The sequence below is a fragment of the Staurois parvus genome, unplaced genomic scaffold, assembly GCF_062004578.1.
Source record: "Staurois parvus isolate SC_StPar_1 unplaced genomic scaffold, SC_StPar_1.0 ptg000449l, whole genome shotgun sequence".
In the NCBI taxonomy this organism is placed as follows: Eukaryota; Metazoa; Chordata; class Amphibia; order Anura; family Ranidae; genus Staurois; species Staurois parvus.
In genome coordinates this window covers 4,406,360-4,425,318 of record NW_028318245.1, presented here as the reverse complement: position 1 = coordinate 4,425,318, position 18,959 = coordinate 4,406,360, and the positions used below count along the sequence as shown (strand labels likewise).

At 46.8% G+C, this 18,959-nt stretch overlaps 1 protein-coding gene across 2 annotated transcripts; it reads left to right on the top strand.

The window, feature by feature from the left end:
• Positions 1-8,083: 8,083 nt before the first annotated feature.
• LOC149453394 (uncharacterized) lies at positions 8,084-18,686 on the top strand. 2 transcript variants are annotated; one of them, XM_089688444.1, is made up of 7 exons: positions 8,084-8,172; positions 11,854-11,954; positions 12,231-12,401; positions 12,530-12,608; positions 12,725-13,017; positions 13,114-13,255; positions 15,134-18,686. In XM_089688444.1, exons 2-7 carry the CDS (start codon positions 11,859-11,861, stop codon positions 15,997-15,999), a joined length of 1,647 nt encoding a protein of 548 aa, XP_089544570.1. In that variant the 5' UTR covers positions 8,084-8,172; positions 11,854-11,858; the 3' UTR covers positions 16,000-18,686. The 2 variants fall into 2 exon arrangements, with proteins under 2 accessions (XP_089544570.1, XP_089544569.1); XM_089688443.1 differs by having other exon boundaries at positions 8,101-8,172; positions 11,746-11,954.
• The last annotated feature ends 273 nt before the right edge of the window (positions 18,687-18,959 follow it).

Below are 18,959 nucleotides of genomic sequence, written 5' to 3'. Positions count from 1 at the left end.
GTCGGAGAATGTAGTGTGGATGGGGGAGGAGAGCTGTCAGAGCATGTAGTGTGGATGGTGGGAGGAGAGCTGTCAGTGAATGTAGTGTGGATGGTGGAGGAGAGCTGTCAGAGAATGTAGTGTGGATGGTGGAGGAGTAGAGCTGTCAGAGAATGTAGTGTGGATGTGGAGGAGAGCTGTCAGAGAATGTAGTGTGGATGGTGGGGGAGGAGAGCTGTCAGAGAATGTAGTGTGGATGGTGGGGGGAGGAGAGCTGTCAGAGAATGTAGTGTGGATGGTGGGGGGAGGAGAGCTGTCAGAGAATGTAGTGTGGATGGTGGGGGGAGGAGAGCTGTCAGAGAATGTAGTGTGGATGGTGGGGGGAGGAGAGCTATCAAAGAATGTAGTGTGGATGGTGGAGGAGGAGAGCTGTCAAAGAATGTAGTGTGGATGGTGGGGGGAGGAGAGCTGTCAGAGAATGTAGTGTGGATGGTGGGAGGAGAGCTGTCAGAGAATGTAGTGTGAATGGTGGGAGGAGATCTGTCATAGAATGTAGTGTGGATGGTGGAGGAGGAGAGCTGTCAGAGAATGTAGTGTGGATGGTAGAGGAGGAGAGCTGTCAAAGAATGTAGTGTGGATGGGGGAGGAGAGCTGTCAGAGAATGTAGTGTGGATGGTGGGGGAGGAGAGCTGTCAGAGAATGTAGTGTGGATGGTGGAGGAGGAGAGCTGTCAGAGAATGTAGTGTGGATGGTGGGGGAGGAGAGCTGTCAGAGATTGTAGTGTGGATGGTGGGAGGAGAGCTGTCAGAGAATGTAGTGTGGATGGTGGGGGGAGGAGAGCTGTCAGAGAATGTAGTGTGGATGGTGGGAGGAGAGCTGTCAGAGAATGTAGTGTGAATGGTGGGAGGAGATCTGTCATAGAATGTAGTGTGGATGGTGGAGGAGGAGAGCTGTCAGAGAATGTAGTGTGGATGGTAGAGGAGGAGAGCTGTCAAAGAATGTAGTGTGGATGGGGGAGGAGAGCTGTCAGAGAATGTAGTGTGGATGGTGGGGGAGGAGAGCTGTCAGAGAATGTAGTGTGGATGGTGGAGGAGGAGAGCTGTCAGAGAATGTAGTGTGGATGGTGGGGGAGGAGAGCTGTCAGAGATTGTAGTGTGGATGGTGGGAGGAGAGCTGTCAGAGAATGTAGTGTGGATGGTGAGGGGAGGTGAGCTGTCAGAGAATGTAGTGTGGATGGTGGAGGAGATCTGTCAAAGAATGTAGTGTGGATGGTGGAGGAGAGCTGTCAGAGAATGTAGTGTGGATGGTGGAGGAGAGCTGTCAGAGAATGTAGTGTGGATGGTGGGGGAGTAGAGCTGTCAGAGAATGTAGCGTGGATGATGGGGGAGTAGAGCTGTCGGAGAATGTAGTGTAGATGGTGGAGAGGAGAGCTGTCAGAGAATGTAGTGTGGATGGGGGAGGAGAGCTGTCAGAGAATGTAGTGTGGATGGTGGAAGGAGAGCTGTCAGTGAATGTAGTGTGGATGGTGGAGGAGAGCTGTCAGAGAATGTAGTGTGGATGGTGGAGGAGAGCTGTCAGAGAATGTAGTGTGGATGGTGGAGGAGAGCTGTCAGAGAATGTAGTGTGGATGGTGGAGGAGAGCTGTCAGAGAATGTAGTGTGGATGGTGGAGAGGAGAGCTGTCGGAGAATGTAGTGTGGATGGGGGAGGAGAGCTGTCAGAGCATGTAGTGTGGATGGTGGGAGGAGAGCTGTCAGTGAATGTAGTGTGGATGGTGGAGGAGAGCTGTCAGAGAATGTAGTGTGGATGGTGGAGGAGTAGAGCTGTCAGAGAATGTAGTGTGGATGTGGAGGAGAGCTGTCAGAGAATGTAGTGTGGATGGTGGGGGAGGAGAGCTGTCAGAGAATGTAGTGTGGATGGTGGGGGGAGGAGAGCTGTCAGAGAATGTAGTGTGGATGGTGGGGGGAGGAGAGCTGTCAGAGAATGTAGTGTGGATGGTGGGGGGAGGAGAGCTGTCAGAGAATGTAGTGTGGATGGTGGGGGGAGGAGAGCTATCAAAGAATGTAGTGTGGATGGTGGAGGAGGAGAGCTGTCAAAGAATGTAGTGTGGATGGTGGGGGGAGGAGAGCTGTCAGAGAATGTAGTGTGGATGGTGGGAGGAGAGCTGTCAGAGAATGTAGTGTGAATGGTGGGAGGAGATCTGTCATAGAATGTAGTGTGGATGGTGGAGGAGGAGAGCTGTCAGAGAATGTAGTGTGGATGGTAGAGGAGGAGAGCTGTCAAAGAATGTAGTGTGGATGGGGGAGGAGAGCTGTCAGAGAATGTAGTGTGGATGGTGGGGGAGGAGAGCTGTCAGAGAATGTAGTGTGGATGGTGGAGGAGGAGAGCTGTCAGAGAATGTAGTGTGGATGGTGGGGGAGGAGAGCTGTCAGAGATTGTAGTGTGGATGGTGGGAGGAGAGCTGTCAGAGAATGTAGTGTGGATGGTGAGGGGAGGTGAGCTGTCAGAGAATGTAGTGTGGATGGTGGAGGAGATCTGTCAAAGAATGTAGTGTGGATGGTGGAGGAGAGCTGTCCGAGAATGTAGTGTGGATGGTGGAGGAGAGCTGTCAGAGAATGTAGTGTGGATGGTGGGGGAGTAGAGCTGTCAGAGAATGTAGCGTGGATGATGGGGGAGTAGAGCTGTCGGAGAATGTAGTGTGGATGGTGGAGAGGAGAGCTGTCAGAGAATGTAGTGTGGATGGGGGAGGAGAGCTGTCAGAGAATGTAGTGTGGATGGTGGGAGGAGAGCTGTCAGTGAATGTAGTGTGGATGGTGGAGGAGAGCTGTCAGAGAATGTAGTGTGGATGGTGGAGGAGAGCTGTCAGAGAATGTAGTGTGGATGGTGGAGGAGAGCTGTCAGAGAATGTAGTGTGGATGGTGGAGGAGAACTGTCAGAGAATGTAGTGTGGATGGTGGAGAGGAGAGCTGTCGGAGAATGTAGTGTGGATGGGGGAGGAGAGCTGTCAGAGCATGTAGTGTGGATGGTGGGAGGAGAGCTGTCAGTGAATGTAGTGTGGATGGTGGAGGAGAGTTGTCAGAGAATGTAGTGTGGATGGTGGAGGAGTAGAGCTGTCAGAGAATGTAGTGTGGATGTGGAGGAGAGCTGTCAGAGAATGTAGTGTGGATGGTGGGGGGAGTAGAGCTGTCAGAGAATGTAGTGTGGATGGTGGGGGGAGTAGAGCTGTCAGAGAATGTAGTGTGGATGGTGGAGGAGAACTGTCAGAGAATGTAGTGTGGATGGTGGGGGAGTAGAGCTGTCAGAGAATGTAGTGTGGATGGTGGGAGGAGAGCTGTCGGAGAATGTAGTGTGGATGGTGGAGGAGAGCTGTCAGAGAATGTAGTGTGGATGGTGGGGGGAGGAGAGCTGTCAGAAAATGTAGTGTGGATGGTGGGGGAGGAGAGCTGTCAGAGAATGTAGTGTGGATGGTGGGGGAGGAGAGCTATCAGAATGTAGTGTGGATGGTGGGAGGAGAGCTATCAGAATGTAGTGTGGATGGTGGGAGGAGAGCTGTCAGAGAATGTAGTGTGGATGTTGGGAGGAGAGCTGTCAGAGAATGTAGTGTGGATGTTGGGAGGAGAGCTGTCAGAGAATGTAGTGTGGATGTTGGGAGGAGAGCTGTCAGAGAATGTAGTGTGGATGTTGGGAGGAGAGCTGTCAGAGAATGTAGTGTGGATGGTGGAGGAGAGCTGTCAGAGAATGTAGTGTGGATGTTGGGAGGAGAGCTGTCAGAGAATGTAGTATGGATGGTGGAGGAGAGCTGTCAGAGAATGTAGTGAGAATGATGATGAGAGAGATACCAGGGAATTTAGTGTCGTTATTGAGGGTGGAGGAGATATGGAGGTATGTTCCAGTCAATATCGTGGGAACAGGGGCAGGAGGAGCTTATGGAGAATGTATTGTGAATTGAAGAAGCTCCCAAAGAATGTAGTACAGGAATTGGGGCTGCAGAGTGTTTAGTGATGTTGACATTGTTGAAGGAGCAATCTGTGTGTCTCTACCATTGTATGGGTAGTTCTGAGTGAGCAATGTGTGCTGGGGGACTTTTTCAGTATTGCAGTGCATAGTTATGGAGGAGACTGGATTGCATAGAACCCACACATCCTTTGTAATGAATCTTCCTTGGTTTGATTCTCTTAAGATCCAGTAGAAATATGGAGAAACCAAACTTGGTGCCCAACTCTTTCGAAGACTATGAGGGAAATGTTGATAGTCAATTCTGGACTTTTTTGGGTTGACAGCAGACCTCCCAATTTCAGAAGTTGAGAAAGATGGACAACCTGCAAAGAGTGCTGTTGTTGGGTATGGCCTAAAGGAACATGGGTAAGTATTGTTTAAGCCTGCTCTCAATACACACATAGTACACATTTGCCACAGTCCTTGTACCCATAAAATATTTCTCTTCCACAATCGAGAGTTTCAAGCACTCAGCCAACATTTTGTCTGAAACTGCCTTAAAGAAAAAGTTTATTAAACAATTAAAACTACTTAGAAATCAACAACTGTTTAGGCCAGCCTTTTTCAACCAGGGTGCCCGGGCATCTTGGGGTGCCTTGAGGTTTCTTCAGGGGTGCCTTGGAAAAATGTCTAAAAATTGCCCAGAACTTGTATACAAGTTACACAAAGCCACGGGCTTTCATTGTGCACCATTACGACCTTCTAGCTGCTGGCTTCCTACAACCAATGACATCATCAGTTGATAAGGAGGATGTCAGCTACCTGCGCAGCGTCCTAGAAGGACCCTTCAAAAAGTGTATTTGCTTTGGAAGAATAAATCACCTCTAATGTTGGGTGTTCTAAGTGTATGGATGTTGCTGTCTTATATAAATGTTTCACATTTAGAATGGAGTGCCTCAAGACTGTCCATAATTTTAAAGGGTGCCTTGGGACTGTCCATAATTTTAAAGGGTGCCTCAAGACTGTCCATAATTTTTAAGGGTGCCTCGGGACTGTCCATAATTTTAAAGGGTGCCTTGGGACTGTCCATAATTTTAAAGGGTGCCTCAGGACTGTCCATAATTTTGAAGGGTTCCTCAAGACTGTCTATAATTTTAAAGGGTGCCTTGGAACTGTCCATAATTTTAAAGGGTGCCTCAGGACTCTCCATAATTTTAAAGGGTTCCTCAAGACTGTCTATAATTTTAAAGGGTGCCTCAGAAGTGTCCATAATTTTTAAGGGTGCCTTGGGACTGTCCATAATTTTAAAGGGTGCCTCAGGACTGTCCATAATTTTTAAGGGTGCCTCGGGACTGTCCATAATTTTAAAGGGTGCCTCGGGACTCTCCATAATTTTAAAGGGTGCCTTGGGACTGTCCATAATTTTAAAGGGTGCCTCAAGACTATCCATAATTTTAAAGGGTGCCTCGGGACTCTCCATAATTTTTCAGGGTGCCTTGAGTGAAAAAAGGTTGAGAAACACTGGTTTAGATAACAAACATTTTTGGTCAGGAGTATGTAATGCACAGCAGTAAGCCCTATATTATGTAAAACACAATGTGTAGATCACAACAGTCAGCTGTGTACAGTATATCAGTTATGTTTTTGGTCAGCAGAAGGAAAAGATGGCTTGTGTCTATGGTCAACTGATGGAAAAAAAAAAATGGCTGGTGTTGGTGGTCACCCGGAGATAAAAAAAAGCCTGGCACTGATTATCAGTTGGAGGAAAAATGCTCGTTGTTGGTGGCCAGGGGTAGGAGAAATGCCCAGGATTGGGGTCAGCAAAAGGGAAAAAAATGCCTTGTCTTTGTGCGATGAGACCAGGTCACCACACCGCTTACTTTCTTGATCAACACGAATTCTGAGGGTACAATGTGGCCCACAAAGTTTATTGAAGGCTGAGCAAATTTACATTTGTCAAGGGAGAGCTTCAGGCCTTTTCTCCTGAAGCAGAATGGGCAAGGAACTTGAGGATGCTAAATTTCTTCCTAGAAATGTGAGCAGAGTCCTTGCACAAGCAATTAATGGACTGAGCTTTTCAGGACACCAGACTCAATGTCCCCTTTCGAAATCTCCTCCTCTAGGACAAGACACCTCTGCTCCAGGTCTACAGCAAACCCAAATACTCCTGTGCTTGGGGATGGACTCAGCATGAGCTATGGCTACATCTCAGATGTCCTGAAATGTGCACTCCTTGCTGCCCTCAAAGGACCGGGTGTGGCAGGCGCAGCACCCTTTGGTGCCTAGTGCGCTGTGGCATTAGAAAAATTATGCAATTGCTGATTCTTTGTTTAATTAGACTGACTTTACTCTGTAATTCCTCCAATGCCGCTCTATGGATGCAGTAGGTTTAAAGAGCACACCGAATACTTTAGTTAACTTCTTTAATAACTTCAATCTTCTTCATATAACTGCTTACAATGGCTTGTTTCATTTATCATACAGTAGCTTATTTCTTTATATTACAGTAGTTTGATTCGATAGCTTATCTCGATAGGTTCAATAGATTTGATAAATTCGTTCTGTTTATTTCGATAGATTGATAAATTCACTTGGATTTATAAATTCGTTAATTACTCTACAGTGACTTGATTTGTAAGTTCGTAAATTTGGTGGAACTACAAGTAAACACACACAACAGTTTTTACATACAGATCTACCTGCATTACTAAACAACAGAGGAAAACACAAGTGCATTAAATACCTATTTGGCCTTCTCTGTTTCCATAAAGCTCTTCTGATTGGAACTGTCTGTTTCCTCTTCTGTCTGCTGAGCATGTGTCTCTAGAAAATCCTAGCAGGGAGTTTTACACAGGCATAAATGTGAAACTGGCTGGGATTGGTTAAGGCTCTGTACAGTGTGAGGCTGTCTGTGATTGGCTCATCTTTAACTAACTCTTAAAGGCATATTTTCCTTTTCTGCTTCTGCTAACACAATGAATATAGAAATATCATATAACAATCAAAGACATAAATTACAGCAATGATTTTGCTTTTGGCTTTAACATATGTACATATATACTGTACTGAGGTTATTGGCAGGTTTGGTATACACATATATGTGAACCATATTAACAACCTAGGACTGGTCTTAGCTGGCCAGCTACACCGGGGTAGTCCAAATGCACTAGATATAAAGAAAACAAACAGAGGGCCAATGTTCCTAGTGCATTACCGTAAACAACATTTATTGAGGAAATAAAAATAGGTATCGTACTCACAAATGACAAATGTCAAAGGCACATCGTAAAGAACAGCACTGTCCAATCCACACTACGTGGCCATCCGCAATGAAAACCCTGGACTTTCAACAAACTAACGCATTTCGAGGACTTGCCTCTTCCTCAGAGCCAACCCAAGAGGCAAGTCCTCTTGGGTTTCTAACGCATTTCGAGGACTTGCCTCTTGGGTTGGCTCTGAGGATTAGAAGCCAGGAACTAAATTTTCTTGGCACCTATCTAGGAGGGTGCTGCACATATCAGAAAGTGTGCGATGCAACACAAGAATGGACCATGAGGGTAGGGGCTAAAAAGTTAAAGGAGAAGTTTGGGCTATAAAAAAAAACAAAACCCCATAAAAACCTCCATGGTGCAGCTGTACCATGTTTGCTCTAAGCCTGGGAACTAAGCAATCACATAACCACTGATCACTCAGGTCTCACTCTGCGCAGAGCGGGGTCTCGGCTCTGCCCCTCCGGCACTCAATGGATCATCGAGTTGGTGACGGGGCGGTAGCAGCTGGCTTTGGCTCTCAAAGATGAGAGCCAAAGGAAGCCAATCAGGCAGCTTGGTCAATCCCAACAATGGATCCTTCCAGAGTAGGGTTTCTGATTAGGGTGGTCATTAAATTCACTTAGAGCCTTATCTGCAATAAATTAGCCTCAGAACCCGTGTCATTATTAGGTGTTCGGTGTTAAAGGGTTGAGGTGGCCACCCTATTCCAGAGCCTGGTGCCGCTCTGTGACAACAGCTAATCGTGGACAATAGTAAAAGCAAGTGCACTCCCATGACCCAGAAGAGAAGTATGGGGGGTAAGCTTTGGCTGTACTTATAATGTAGGCTGCAGTAGGGATCTCACTGGCAGCACATAGAAAGCACAGACAGGAAGTGATGTCAGATGCAGACAGGAAGTGATGTCAGGTACAAATATGAAGTTCCGGGTGAGAGGTGACCTGAGAAGACGTTGAGAGGAGACATTGCTGGAACTGGCAACAGAGGAGGTAATAAGATCCTGTTTTATATTTACACCCAATAGCCTCCCCATCATGCCTGTTCTCTTCGTCCATCGTCATGCCCGTCCTCTTCCTCCACAGTCATGTCCGTCCTCTTCCTCCATTGTCATGACCATCCTCTTCCTCGTCACGCCCGTCCTCTTCCTCCATCGTCATGACCGTCCTCTTCCTCTATCGTCATGCCTGTCCTCTTCCTCCATCGTCATGTCCGTCCTCTTCCTCCATCGTCATGTCCGTCCTCTTCCTCCATCGTCACGCCCGTCCTCTTCCTCCATAGTCACGTCCGTCCTCTTCCTCCATAGTCACGTCCGTCTTCTTCCTCTATCGTCATAACCGTTCTCTTCCTCCATAGTCACCGTGACGTCTTTTATCTCCAGCAGCTTTTGGTACATAAATATTATAGTGTATTAAAATATATACAAAGATCCATCCTACATATAGAGCCATTTATCCAATTGTTAGGCTTGCCATCTCACTCCTTTAACACCGAACACATATTAAGGACACAGGTTCTGTGGCTGATTAAAGTCATAATTAAACTCCCTTAGTGCCTTCTCTGCATTAAGTTGACCCCAGAACCCGTGTCATTAATATGTGTTCGGTGTCAAAGGGGTGCGGTGGCAACCCTACCAACCGTCCATCCAGAGCTTCTGGTTTATAGACCGGATACGTCCTGAACATAGAACCATTTATCCAACCGTCCATCCAGAGCCTCTGGTTTATAGACCGGATACGTCCTAAATATAGAACCATTTATCCAACCGTCCATCCGGAGCCTCTGGTTTATAGACCGGATACGTCCTAAATATAGAACCATTTATCCAACCGTCCATCCGGAGCCTCTGGTTTATAGACCGGATACGTCCTAAATATAGAACCATTTATCCAACCGTCCATCCAGAGCCTCTGGTTTATAGACCGGATACGTCCTAAATATAGAACCATTTATCCAACCGTCCATCCAGAGCCTCTGGTTTATAGACCGGATACGTCCTAAATATAGAGCCATTTATCCAACCGTCCATCCAGAGCCTCCGGTTTATAGACCGGATACGTCCTAAATGTAGAACCATTTATCCAACCGTCCATCCAGAGCCTCCGGTTTATAGACCGGATACGTCCTAAATATAGAGCCATTTATCCAACCATCCATCCAGAACCTCTGGTTTATAGACCAGATACATCCTAAATATAGAGCCATTTATCCATATAGTTGAGCTGCTAATTTGCCAACCATTGCATTGTCAACAGGGTAGTGCATAGTAGAAAATCATGAATAAGTGAGAGATTGCCCTGTCATGTGATCTGGTAAAGGCAAGGATGTTTTTTTCTATCCCAGACTAAGGAGTGGAATTGAGTTAAGGCCAGAAAGAATGCCGTATTCCCAAATATAGGGGATCAGATGTCCATACTTGTGTGAGAACGGTAGCTAAGAGAAAAGTTTGTCACAAAGCATATGAAGATGGCGGTGAGGGCTGGGGTGGTAGGATGCAATGTATTTCTGAACCTTGATTAATCCAGGCGAAAGCCTTTAAGTCACAGGAGGAGAGAGCCTGTTCATTTTCAAGACAATATTTGAGAGGTTGGCACTGAAACCAGTTGCCTGGTAGAAGTCTGAACTGATGAGGTCGGCCTTCCTTGTATCTCCTGCCCAGGCCCCACTGAAGGTAGAAAAGATGGTGCTGAGGGACAGGAAGAACATGAGTACTTGCACAAGCTCCACCCTTGAAATTAGGATGGGTGACGATTGTCGTGCAAAGGTGTGGGTGGCGTGAACCCCAAATAAGCAAACCCTTTTTCTGTAGGGTCTGGTGGAATGAGCGGGGGTCACTATGGGAATGGCATGGAAAGTGTATAGGAAAAATGTCAATTTTGAAATATTGATCTACCACGTCATGAGTAGAGGCCACGGTGATATGGGAGGGTTTTTTGGAGGAGAGGAATGTAATTCAGGAAGTAAAGTTGGAAGAGGTCTGCTGGGACTTGAATACCAATATATTTCAATGGGTGGGTTTGTCATGGTCAGGGGTAAGGCTTGGAGACCAGCAGCTATAGTAGTAGAGAGACTCCTACTGACCAGCAGGAAAAGTACAAAGGCAGTGTGATGGGAGTCACTTTGGGTGGGGGGCCCGTGGAACACAGCTCACTTTGGAGAGGTGGGGAGACCCCTGTCTCAGCTCCCCATATCCCTATTATGTGTAAGTCACCCTGTGCCTGTTAGGGATACAGGGTGATCTGTCCTAATATTGTATAGACATGTATAGGTGGGGTGGGGGTTGTGGATTGTTTGGTGTTGTGTGGCTGCATCCCATTATTCTGTTGTTTGTCAGGCTTGGGAGCAAACTATTATGGGATGTATGTGTTTATGTGTATTGGCTTGGTGGGGGGTGTCTCCAGCAGCCCTCCCTCCTGGTGGGACTGTCTGCTGGTGTATCTCTTGTTACTAAATGTAGATTGCCTCGCCATGTGTCATTCTGCAGGGAGGGGGCATTGCCCCCTGAGTGTATAAATCTTGTATCTGTGTTCAAATAAACTAGTCTATCTCCTGGTTTACTTCAAGACTGGTGTCGTCTAGTCTTGTGTGGTCGGCTGTGGTGTCTGTGGTCGGTGTTCGGACGGGGAAGCGGTAGTCTAACGGAAGTACCCAAGCGGAGTCTAGGGTCGGTTCCGTTACAGGCAGGTCACCCGAGGCGTGGGGTCTAAGCACTAATTGGTGTTCATAAGAGCTTCTGATGGTGGAGATGGGTGTTAGTACCAGGTCACGGTCCTCAGGATTGCCCCACCAGCAGGTGAGAAAGCCGGGATCCAGCAGCAGATATAGCTGGTAGGGATCGTGCATAAGAATGGTCAGTAAACAAGTCAAAAGTTGGTAACAAGTGGCTACAGGTTGGGTTTTGGCGGAAGGAACAAGCCAAAGGTCGGTAACCAGTGGTAGAGAAGGTATGGACCACACTAGGAGTGACAAAAACAAGATACTGTATTAAAAACATGGCTTAAATAGGAAGTTCATGGGAGGAGCAAAGAGTTCAAGATTCATGGGAAACAAGGTAGGAGGGATAAGAGAGGGAGCTGTTCGGCATCTCAGGTGGCCCTACAAGGTGAGCTACTGCCAGACACAGCAGAGGTCCTAGGTTTAGATCCAATTCCTGACATGGTCCATTTTTTGAAGGGAACATTTTGGTCGAGTAATAAATCTTGTCCCTGGGATAAAGAAATATTTAGGATCTCAGATTCAGAATAGCTGACTTTAAAGTTACCAAGCAAGCTGGGAATAGTAGAGGGCATGGTCATCTGTGGGGGTTTGTGACCTACACTAATAGGTCATCTGTGAACACGAGTCTTATATTTATCATTTTTATTTGCATGTATATTTTTATATGTATCATTTATATAAATGTTGAGTAGTTTTGTAGCCCTGATGAAGGGAGAATCTGTTTTGTCCCTGAAATGTGTTGGTTTTTTCCTCCTCTGACCCAATTTTATCAGTAGAAGGTTACACATTTATTTGGTACTCTGTATATAATTGAATTCTCAACTCTTGTTTTTCTTCCATTTTCAAAGGGAGGTCCCCGTTCGTGGAGTGCTGCCGTACCGCAGCCAGTGCGCCACGTGATAATTTGTTTGACCTATCGAAAATCCTTATCCTGCTGTTCATTTTGGACTGTTTAGATCACATGACCACATCAATGAAGATGGAGACAGACCAAAGACATGTGAGAGAGAGGATATTGGACCTCACCCTGGAGATCATCTACCTGCTGACCGGAGAGGTGAGGAGGATTCTGGGAGGTCACATGACATCACTCTGATCTCTATTAATAAAACACGGACCTGACCGGAGAGGTGAGGAGGATTCTGGGAGGTCACATGACATCACTCTCATCTCTATTAATAAAATATATACCTGACCAGAGAGGTGAGGAGGATTCTGGGAGATCACATGACATCACTCTCATCTCTATTAATAAAACACAGACCTGAACGGAGAGGTGAGGAGGATTCTGGGAAGTCTGTGGTGATAATTGTTACTTCCTCTCTATACACAGGATTATAAAGTAGTGAAGAAAATATCTGGTGATCCATTAATGTCCAGCAGTTGTCTCCTGGGGACATCACCCATCACAGGGCCTCCACCTCACTGCCTGACAACAGAGGGAACCAGTGCCAAGAAGATTCTAGAAGTCACCCAGAAGATGATGGAGCTGCTGACAGGAGAGGTGAGCGGTGCCGGGAATTCTGGTACATTCTCCAGTAACAGACAAGGGATGTGTCTGGATGGTGACTATATCATTGTGTGTGTCAGGTTCTTATAAGGTGTTGAAATATTCTTTTTTTCTCCATGGAGGAGTGGGAGTATTTAGAAGGACACAAGGACCTCTACAAGGATGTCATGATGGACAATCAGCCGCCCCTCACATCACCGGGTAAGAGGAGACTTTATTGTAAAGGAGAGAGCAGTACGGAGGGTCCACCTAGATCCCCCATCATCTGATAAACACATAGAAACAATGGATTCAGTCAGTGTGTGTGTTTCCTACAGATGGATCCAGTCATGGGAACCCACCAGAGAGATGTCCCCGTCCTCTGTATTCCCGGGATTCCACACAGGAAGATCCCACCATCCCTCACCATCATAAGGTAGATGGATCCAGTAATGGGAACCCACCAGAGAGATGCCCCCGTCCTCTGTATTCCCTGGATTCCACACAGGAAGATCCCACCATCCCTCACCATCATCAGGTAGATGGATCCAGTCATGGGAACCCACCAAAGAGATGTCCCCATCCTCTGGATTCCAAACAGGAAGGTCACACCATCCCCCACCATCATCAGGTAGATACAGAGTACACCTAAATATGTATTTCAAGTAATTGGATGAAATTCTTTTTGCCCCTTGTTATAAATGTGTAATATTATCTTGTGGTTTAGGCTGTAGAGGTGGAAGACCTAAAAATCAAGGTTAAAGAGGAAGAAGAAGAGAGGTTGGTGAGTGGAGATCAGCAGTCTATGAAGGAGGGGGAGATGATTGTGAAAATGAAGGAGGAGGAATCTTCTCTACACATAGATACAAGTAAGTAATGAACACGAAATGCCGAGACATTTTTGGAGGTTAAATCTTTTTCCTTCTGTAAAGCAAAGTTTGTTCTGTCCTTCTGACCCTTTTGCTCCCTTTGCCTCTATTGGTCCTTTTGACCCTTCTGCCCCTTTTAGCCCTTCTGATCTTTTTGTGCTTTCATCCCTTTTAAATCCCTTTGAACTTTAGGCCCCTTTTGCCCTTTTTTGATCCTTCTGACCCATGTTTCCTTTTTGGCCCTTTTACCCCTTTTGCCCTTTTTGGCCCTACTATACATTTTTTCCCTTTTTGCCACCTCTGCTCCTTATGGCCCCTTTGCCACTATTCTTTTGCCTTATACCACTTTTTTTTATTTTGGCTTTTTTTGACCCTTCTGAACGTTTAGGCCCTTTTGCCCCTTCTGCAAATTTTTCCCACTTTGCACCTTTTGGCTCGTCTAGCTTTTTTAGCACTTTTTCCCTTTTGGCTCTTTGGCTTCTTTACGTCCTTTGGGCCTTTCAGCCTTTTTGGCTCTTTTACCCCTCTGGCACTTCTGCCCTTTTGATCCTTTGGCCCTTCTGCCATTTTAACCTATCCAGCCCTTTTTACCCCTTTTATTCCTTTGCCCCTTTTTTGTCCTTTTTGCCTGTTTCAGCCCATATTAGCCCTTTTGTACCTGTTGTCCCTTGAGCTTTAATGTTCCTTTTGCCCTTTTGACAAATTGTGCCATGTTTGCACCTTTTTTTTTTTATTTTTTCCCTTTTGGTACTTTTGCCCCTTTTTGATAATTTTAGCACTTTTTGGCATTTTTGTCCCTTTTTGGTCCTTTTTTTCCCTATTGCCCCTTTAGGCACTTCTATTTCTTTCAAGATAGAGAACTTGACATCCTTGGGTAAGGAAAAAAATTATGGAAAGTCATAACTGCTAACAAGTAGAAAAATCACCTTTTCACTTTTCTAAAAAAAATAAGGTGGCGATATTGTCCACCATATGAAAGGTCCATCTCCATTCCTCAATATAATGTCATGTTCCCAACAAATGAGGAGGAGATACTGGACACCATATGAAAGGTCCATCTCCATTCCTCAATATAACGTCACTTTCCCAACAAATGAGGAGGAGATACTGGACACCATATGAAAGGTCCATCTCCATTCCTCAATATAACGTCATGTTCCCAATAAATGAGGAGGAGATACTGGACACCATATGAAAGGTCCATCTCCATTCCTCAATATAACGTCACTTTCCCAACAAATGAGGAGGAGATACTGGACACCATATGAAAGGCCCATCTCCATTCCTCAATATACCAACATGTTCCCAACAAATGAGGAGGAGATACTGGACACCATATGGAAGGTCCATCTCCATTCCTCAATATAATGTCATGTTCCCAACAAATGAGAAGGAGATACTGGACACCATATGAAAGATCCATCTCCATTCCTCAAGATAACGTCATGTTCCCAACAAATGAGGAGGAGATACTGGACACCATATGGAAGGTCCATCTCCATTCCTCAATATAATGTCATGTTCCCAACAAATGAGAAGGAGATACTGGACACCATATGAAAGGTCCATCTCCATTCCTCAATATAACGTCATGTTCCCAACAAATGAGGAGGAGATACTGGACATCATATGGAAGGTCCATCTCCATTCCTCAATATAATAGCACATTCCCAACAAATGAGGAGGAGATACTGGACACCATATGAAAGGTCCATCTCCATTCCTCAATATAATGTCATGTTCCCAACAAATGAGGAGGAGATACTGGACACCATATGAAAGGTCCATCTCCATTCCTCAATATAACATAATTTTTTTTTAATAACTTGAAGAATACTTGTAACTTGTTTTTTCTTTTTTTAAATTACTTTTCAACAGATGGGCACTATGTCTGGAATACCATGGAGAGACATCTTACTTTATCTACTGAATTTTGTGAAGAAAATATGGTTACTCCAGATAGCAATCAAAATTCTCAGAGTGCAGAAACATTGTCAAGTTCAGTGTGTGGGAACAGAGCACTTGTTAGACACAAGAAAAGTAACACAATCGTGGGTCCCTATTCATGTCCAGAGTGTGGGAAGTGTTTCAGTCAAAAAGGAAACCTCCTTAATCATCAGAAAAGCCACACAGGCGAATGCTCCTATTCATGTTCAGAGTGCGGGAAATGTTTCAGTCGTAAAAGAAAACTTATTCTACACCAGAGAATTCACACCGATGAACGTCCTTATTTATGCTCAGAGTGTGGAAAAAGTTTCACTGAAAAAAGAAGCCTTATTTTACACCATAGAATTCACACTGACGAGCGACCTTATTCCTGTGCGGAGTGTGGAAAATGTTTCACTCAACATATTATACTTCTTAGACACCAGAGCGTTCACGCAGGCCAAGGTTCTTTTTCATGTTCAGAGTGCGGGAAATGTTTCACGAGGAAATGCAGCCTGGTTGAACACCAGAAAATTCACACTCAGGACGGACTTTTGTCATGTTTAGAGTGCGGGAAAAGTTTCTCCAGGAGAGGGAGCCTTATCAGACACCAGAGAATTCACACCGGGGAACGTCCTTTTTCTTGTTCGGATTGCGGGAAATGTTTCACTCAGCAAAGCATACTTTTTAGACATCGCAGTATTCACACCGGCGAGCGGCCATTCGCCTGTTCACAGTGTGGGAAGGCTTTCTCTAGGAAAAGAAGTCTGATTGGACACCAGAAAATTCACATTCGGGATGGCTCTTTTTCGTGTTGAAATATTTGACACAAAAAAATGACCTAATAAAGCAACTGTTCGGGTGATCGAACGTGATTAACCACCCTGGCGGTCTGATTATGTCAGTATTGTTGAATGTCAAAGCGCTACATTGTTTTGCATGGAAATTTGTTGTTTTGTATTGTAGGCCTGTCATTCCTAGGAATAAATCACTGAAATCTGTCCGCACGAGAGTCTAGAAAACATCCCGAGAAAGTCTGAAACACAAAATCATAAATTATAATAAATATGCTCAGTCGCAGAATTGTCGCTGTCATCGCTTTCAGTGTCCGGATGACGAATTTCCCCCACGAATCACGATCGCTCAATTCTGCAAGCAATTATAATTCACTATTGCTGTTTTCTAGCTGGTCCAAGTGCTGGTTCACACCGGATGTGACTTGCAGAGAACCCCCCATCCTAACCTTGTCCCGCGATCCCCCCATCCTTGCCCAGGAAGGATGCAGACCCTAGTATCTGGCCCAGGAAGAAAGCAGAACTTGGTATCTGGCCCAGAAGGATGCAGACCCAGGTACCTGGCCCAGGAAGGATGCAGACCCTAGTACCTGGCCCAGGAAGAATGCAGACCCTAGTACCCGGTCCAGGAAGAATGCAGACCCTAGTACCCGGCCCAGGAAGGATGCAGACCCTAGTACCCGGCCCAGGAAGGATGCAGACCCTAGTACCCGGCCCAGGAAGAATGTTGACCCTAGTACCCGGCCCAGGAACAATGCAGACCCAAGTACCTGGCCAACGAAGGATGCAGACCCTAGTACCTGGCCCAGGAAGGATGCAGACCCTGGTACCTGGCCCAGGAAGAATGCAGACCCTGGTACCTGGCCCAGGAAGAATGAAGACCCTGGTACCTGGCCCAGGAAGAATGCAGACCCTGGTATCCGGCCCAGGAAGAATGCAGACCCAAGTACCTGGCCAATGAAGGATGCAGTCCCTAGTACCTGGCCCAGGAAGGATGCAGACCCTAGTACCTGGCGCAGGAAGAATGCAGACCCTAGAACCTGGCCCGGGAAGGAAGCAGACCCTAGTACCTAGCGCAGGAAAAATGCAGACCCTAGAACCTGGCCCAGAAGGATGCAGACCCTGGTACCTGGCCCAGGAAGAATGCAGACCCTGGTATCCAGCCCAGGAAGAATGCAGACCCAAGTACCTGGCCAATGAAGGATGCAGTCCCTAGTACCTGGCCCAGGAAGGATGCAGACCCTGGTATCCAGCCCAGGAAGAATGCAGACCCAAGTACCTGGCCAATGAAGGATGCAGACCCTAGTACCTGGCGCAGGAAGAATGCAGACCCTAGAACCTGGCCCAGGAAGGAAGCAGACCCTAGTACCTAGCCCAGGAAGAATGCAGACCCTAGTACCCGGCCCAGGAGGAATGCAGATCTTAGTACCTGGCCAAGGAAGCATGCAGACCCTCGACCCGGCTCAGGAAGGATGCAGACCCTGGAACCTGACCCAGGAAGAATGCAGACACTAGTACCTAGCCCAGGAAGAATGCAGACACTAGTACCTAGCCCAGGAAGAATGCAGACCCTAGTACCCGGCCCAGGAGGAATACAGATCTTAGTACCTGGCCCAGGAAGGATGCAGACCCTGGAACCTGACCCAGGAAGAATGCAGACCCTGGTACCTGGCCCAGGAAGAATGCAGACCCTGGAACCTGGCCCAGGAAGAATGCAGACCCTAGTACCCGGCCCAGGAAGAATGCAGACCCTAGTACTCGGCCCAGGAAGAATGCAGACCCTAGTACCTGGCCCAGGAATGATGCAGACCCTAGAACCTGGCGCAGGAAGAATGCAGACCCTAGTACCTGGCCAATGAAAAATGCAGACCCTAGTACCTGGCCCAGGAAGGATGCAGACCCTGGTACCTGGCCAAGGAAAAATGCAGACCCTAGTACCTGGCCCAGGAAGGATGCAGACCCTGGTACCTGGCCAAGGAAACATGCAGACCCTAGTACCTGGCCCAGGAAGAATGCAGACCCTGGAACCTGGCCCAGGAAGGATGCAGACCCTAGTACCTGTCCCAGGAAGGATGCAGACCCTAGTACCCAGCCCAGGAAGGATGCAGACCCTAGTACCTGGCCCAGGTAGGATGCATACCCTAGTACCCGGCCCAGGAAGGATGCAGACCCTAGTACCCGGCCCAGGAAGGATGCAGACCCTAGTACCCGCCCCAGGTAGGATGCATACCCTAGTACCCGGCCCAGGAAGGATGCAGACCCTTGTACCCGGCCCCGGAATGATGCAGACCCTCGTACCCCGCCCAGGAAGGATGCAGACCCTACTACCTGGCCCAGGAAGGATGCAGACCCTACTACCTGGCCCAGGAAGGATGCAGACCCAGGGACTCAAGAGAAAGTATTCCAGGGACACTGCATGTTCCTCAGATTCTCAGGGTAGGGATCAGGTTTAGGGGTTTGTCAATAATAATAAAGATTTTAGAGATGAGGTTTAATGGTTACAGGCCTATAGACGTAAAGAGGAACCTCATCCCATCATGTGGGGGTTTTTTTTTGTTTTTTTTGGTTTTTTTTTCGTTACTGTTTTTATTGGTGTGATGATACCTTTCACATACTCACCTGCCCAGCAAATTCAGCATGGTCCGGCTGTGATTTGCATACATGTGGGCAACAAACATGCAATGGTGACAATAAAAATGCAGCAAAAAGAACTGGAACCTTGTCTGCCTATTATTTTTGTATACTACTAAATAAGATGTATGTGGATCTACCTACTGATTACAGAAAGGGTCACAAACCCGTGTACTAAGCCATAGCATCCATTCAAGACAGTGGGGGGAGAGCTGTCAGTGAATGTAGTGTGGATGGTGGGAGGAGGAGAGCTGTCAGAGAATGTAGTGTGGATGGTGGAAGAGAGCTGTCAGAGAATGTAGTGTGGATGGTGGGGGGAGAGCTGTCAGAGAATGTAGTGTGGATGGTGGGGG

What these genes read in the sequence shown, in the direction of transcription:
- LOC149453394 (XM_089688444.1), top strand. Translation starts at nt 11,859, where the DNA reads ATGACCACATCAATGAAGATGGAGACAGACCAAAGACATGTGAGAGAG. An exon ending in GCCGCCCCTCACATCACCGG is followed by an intron (nt 12,609 to 12,724) that starts GTAAGAGGAGAC and finishes TGTTTCCTACAG; the next exon opens with ATGGATCCAGTCATGGGAAC. An exon ending in TTCTCTACACATAGATACAA is followed by an intron (nt 13,256 to 15,133) that starts GTAAGTAATGAA and finishes ACTTTTCAACAG; the next exon opens with ATGGGCACTATGTCTGGAAT.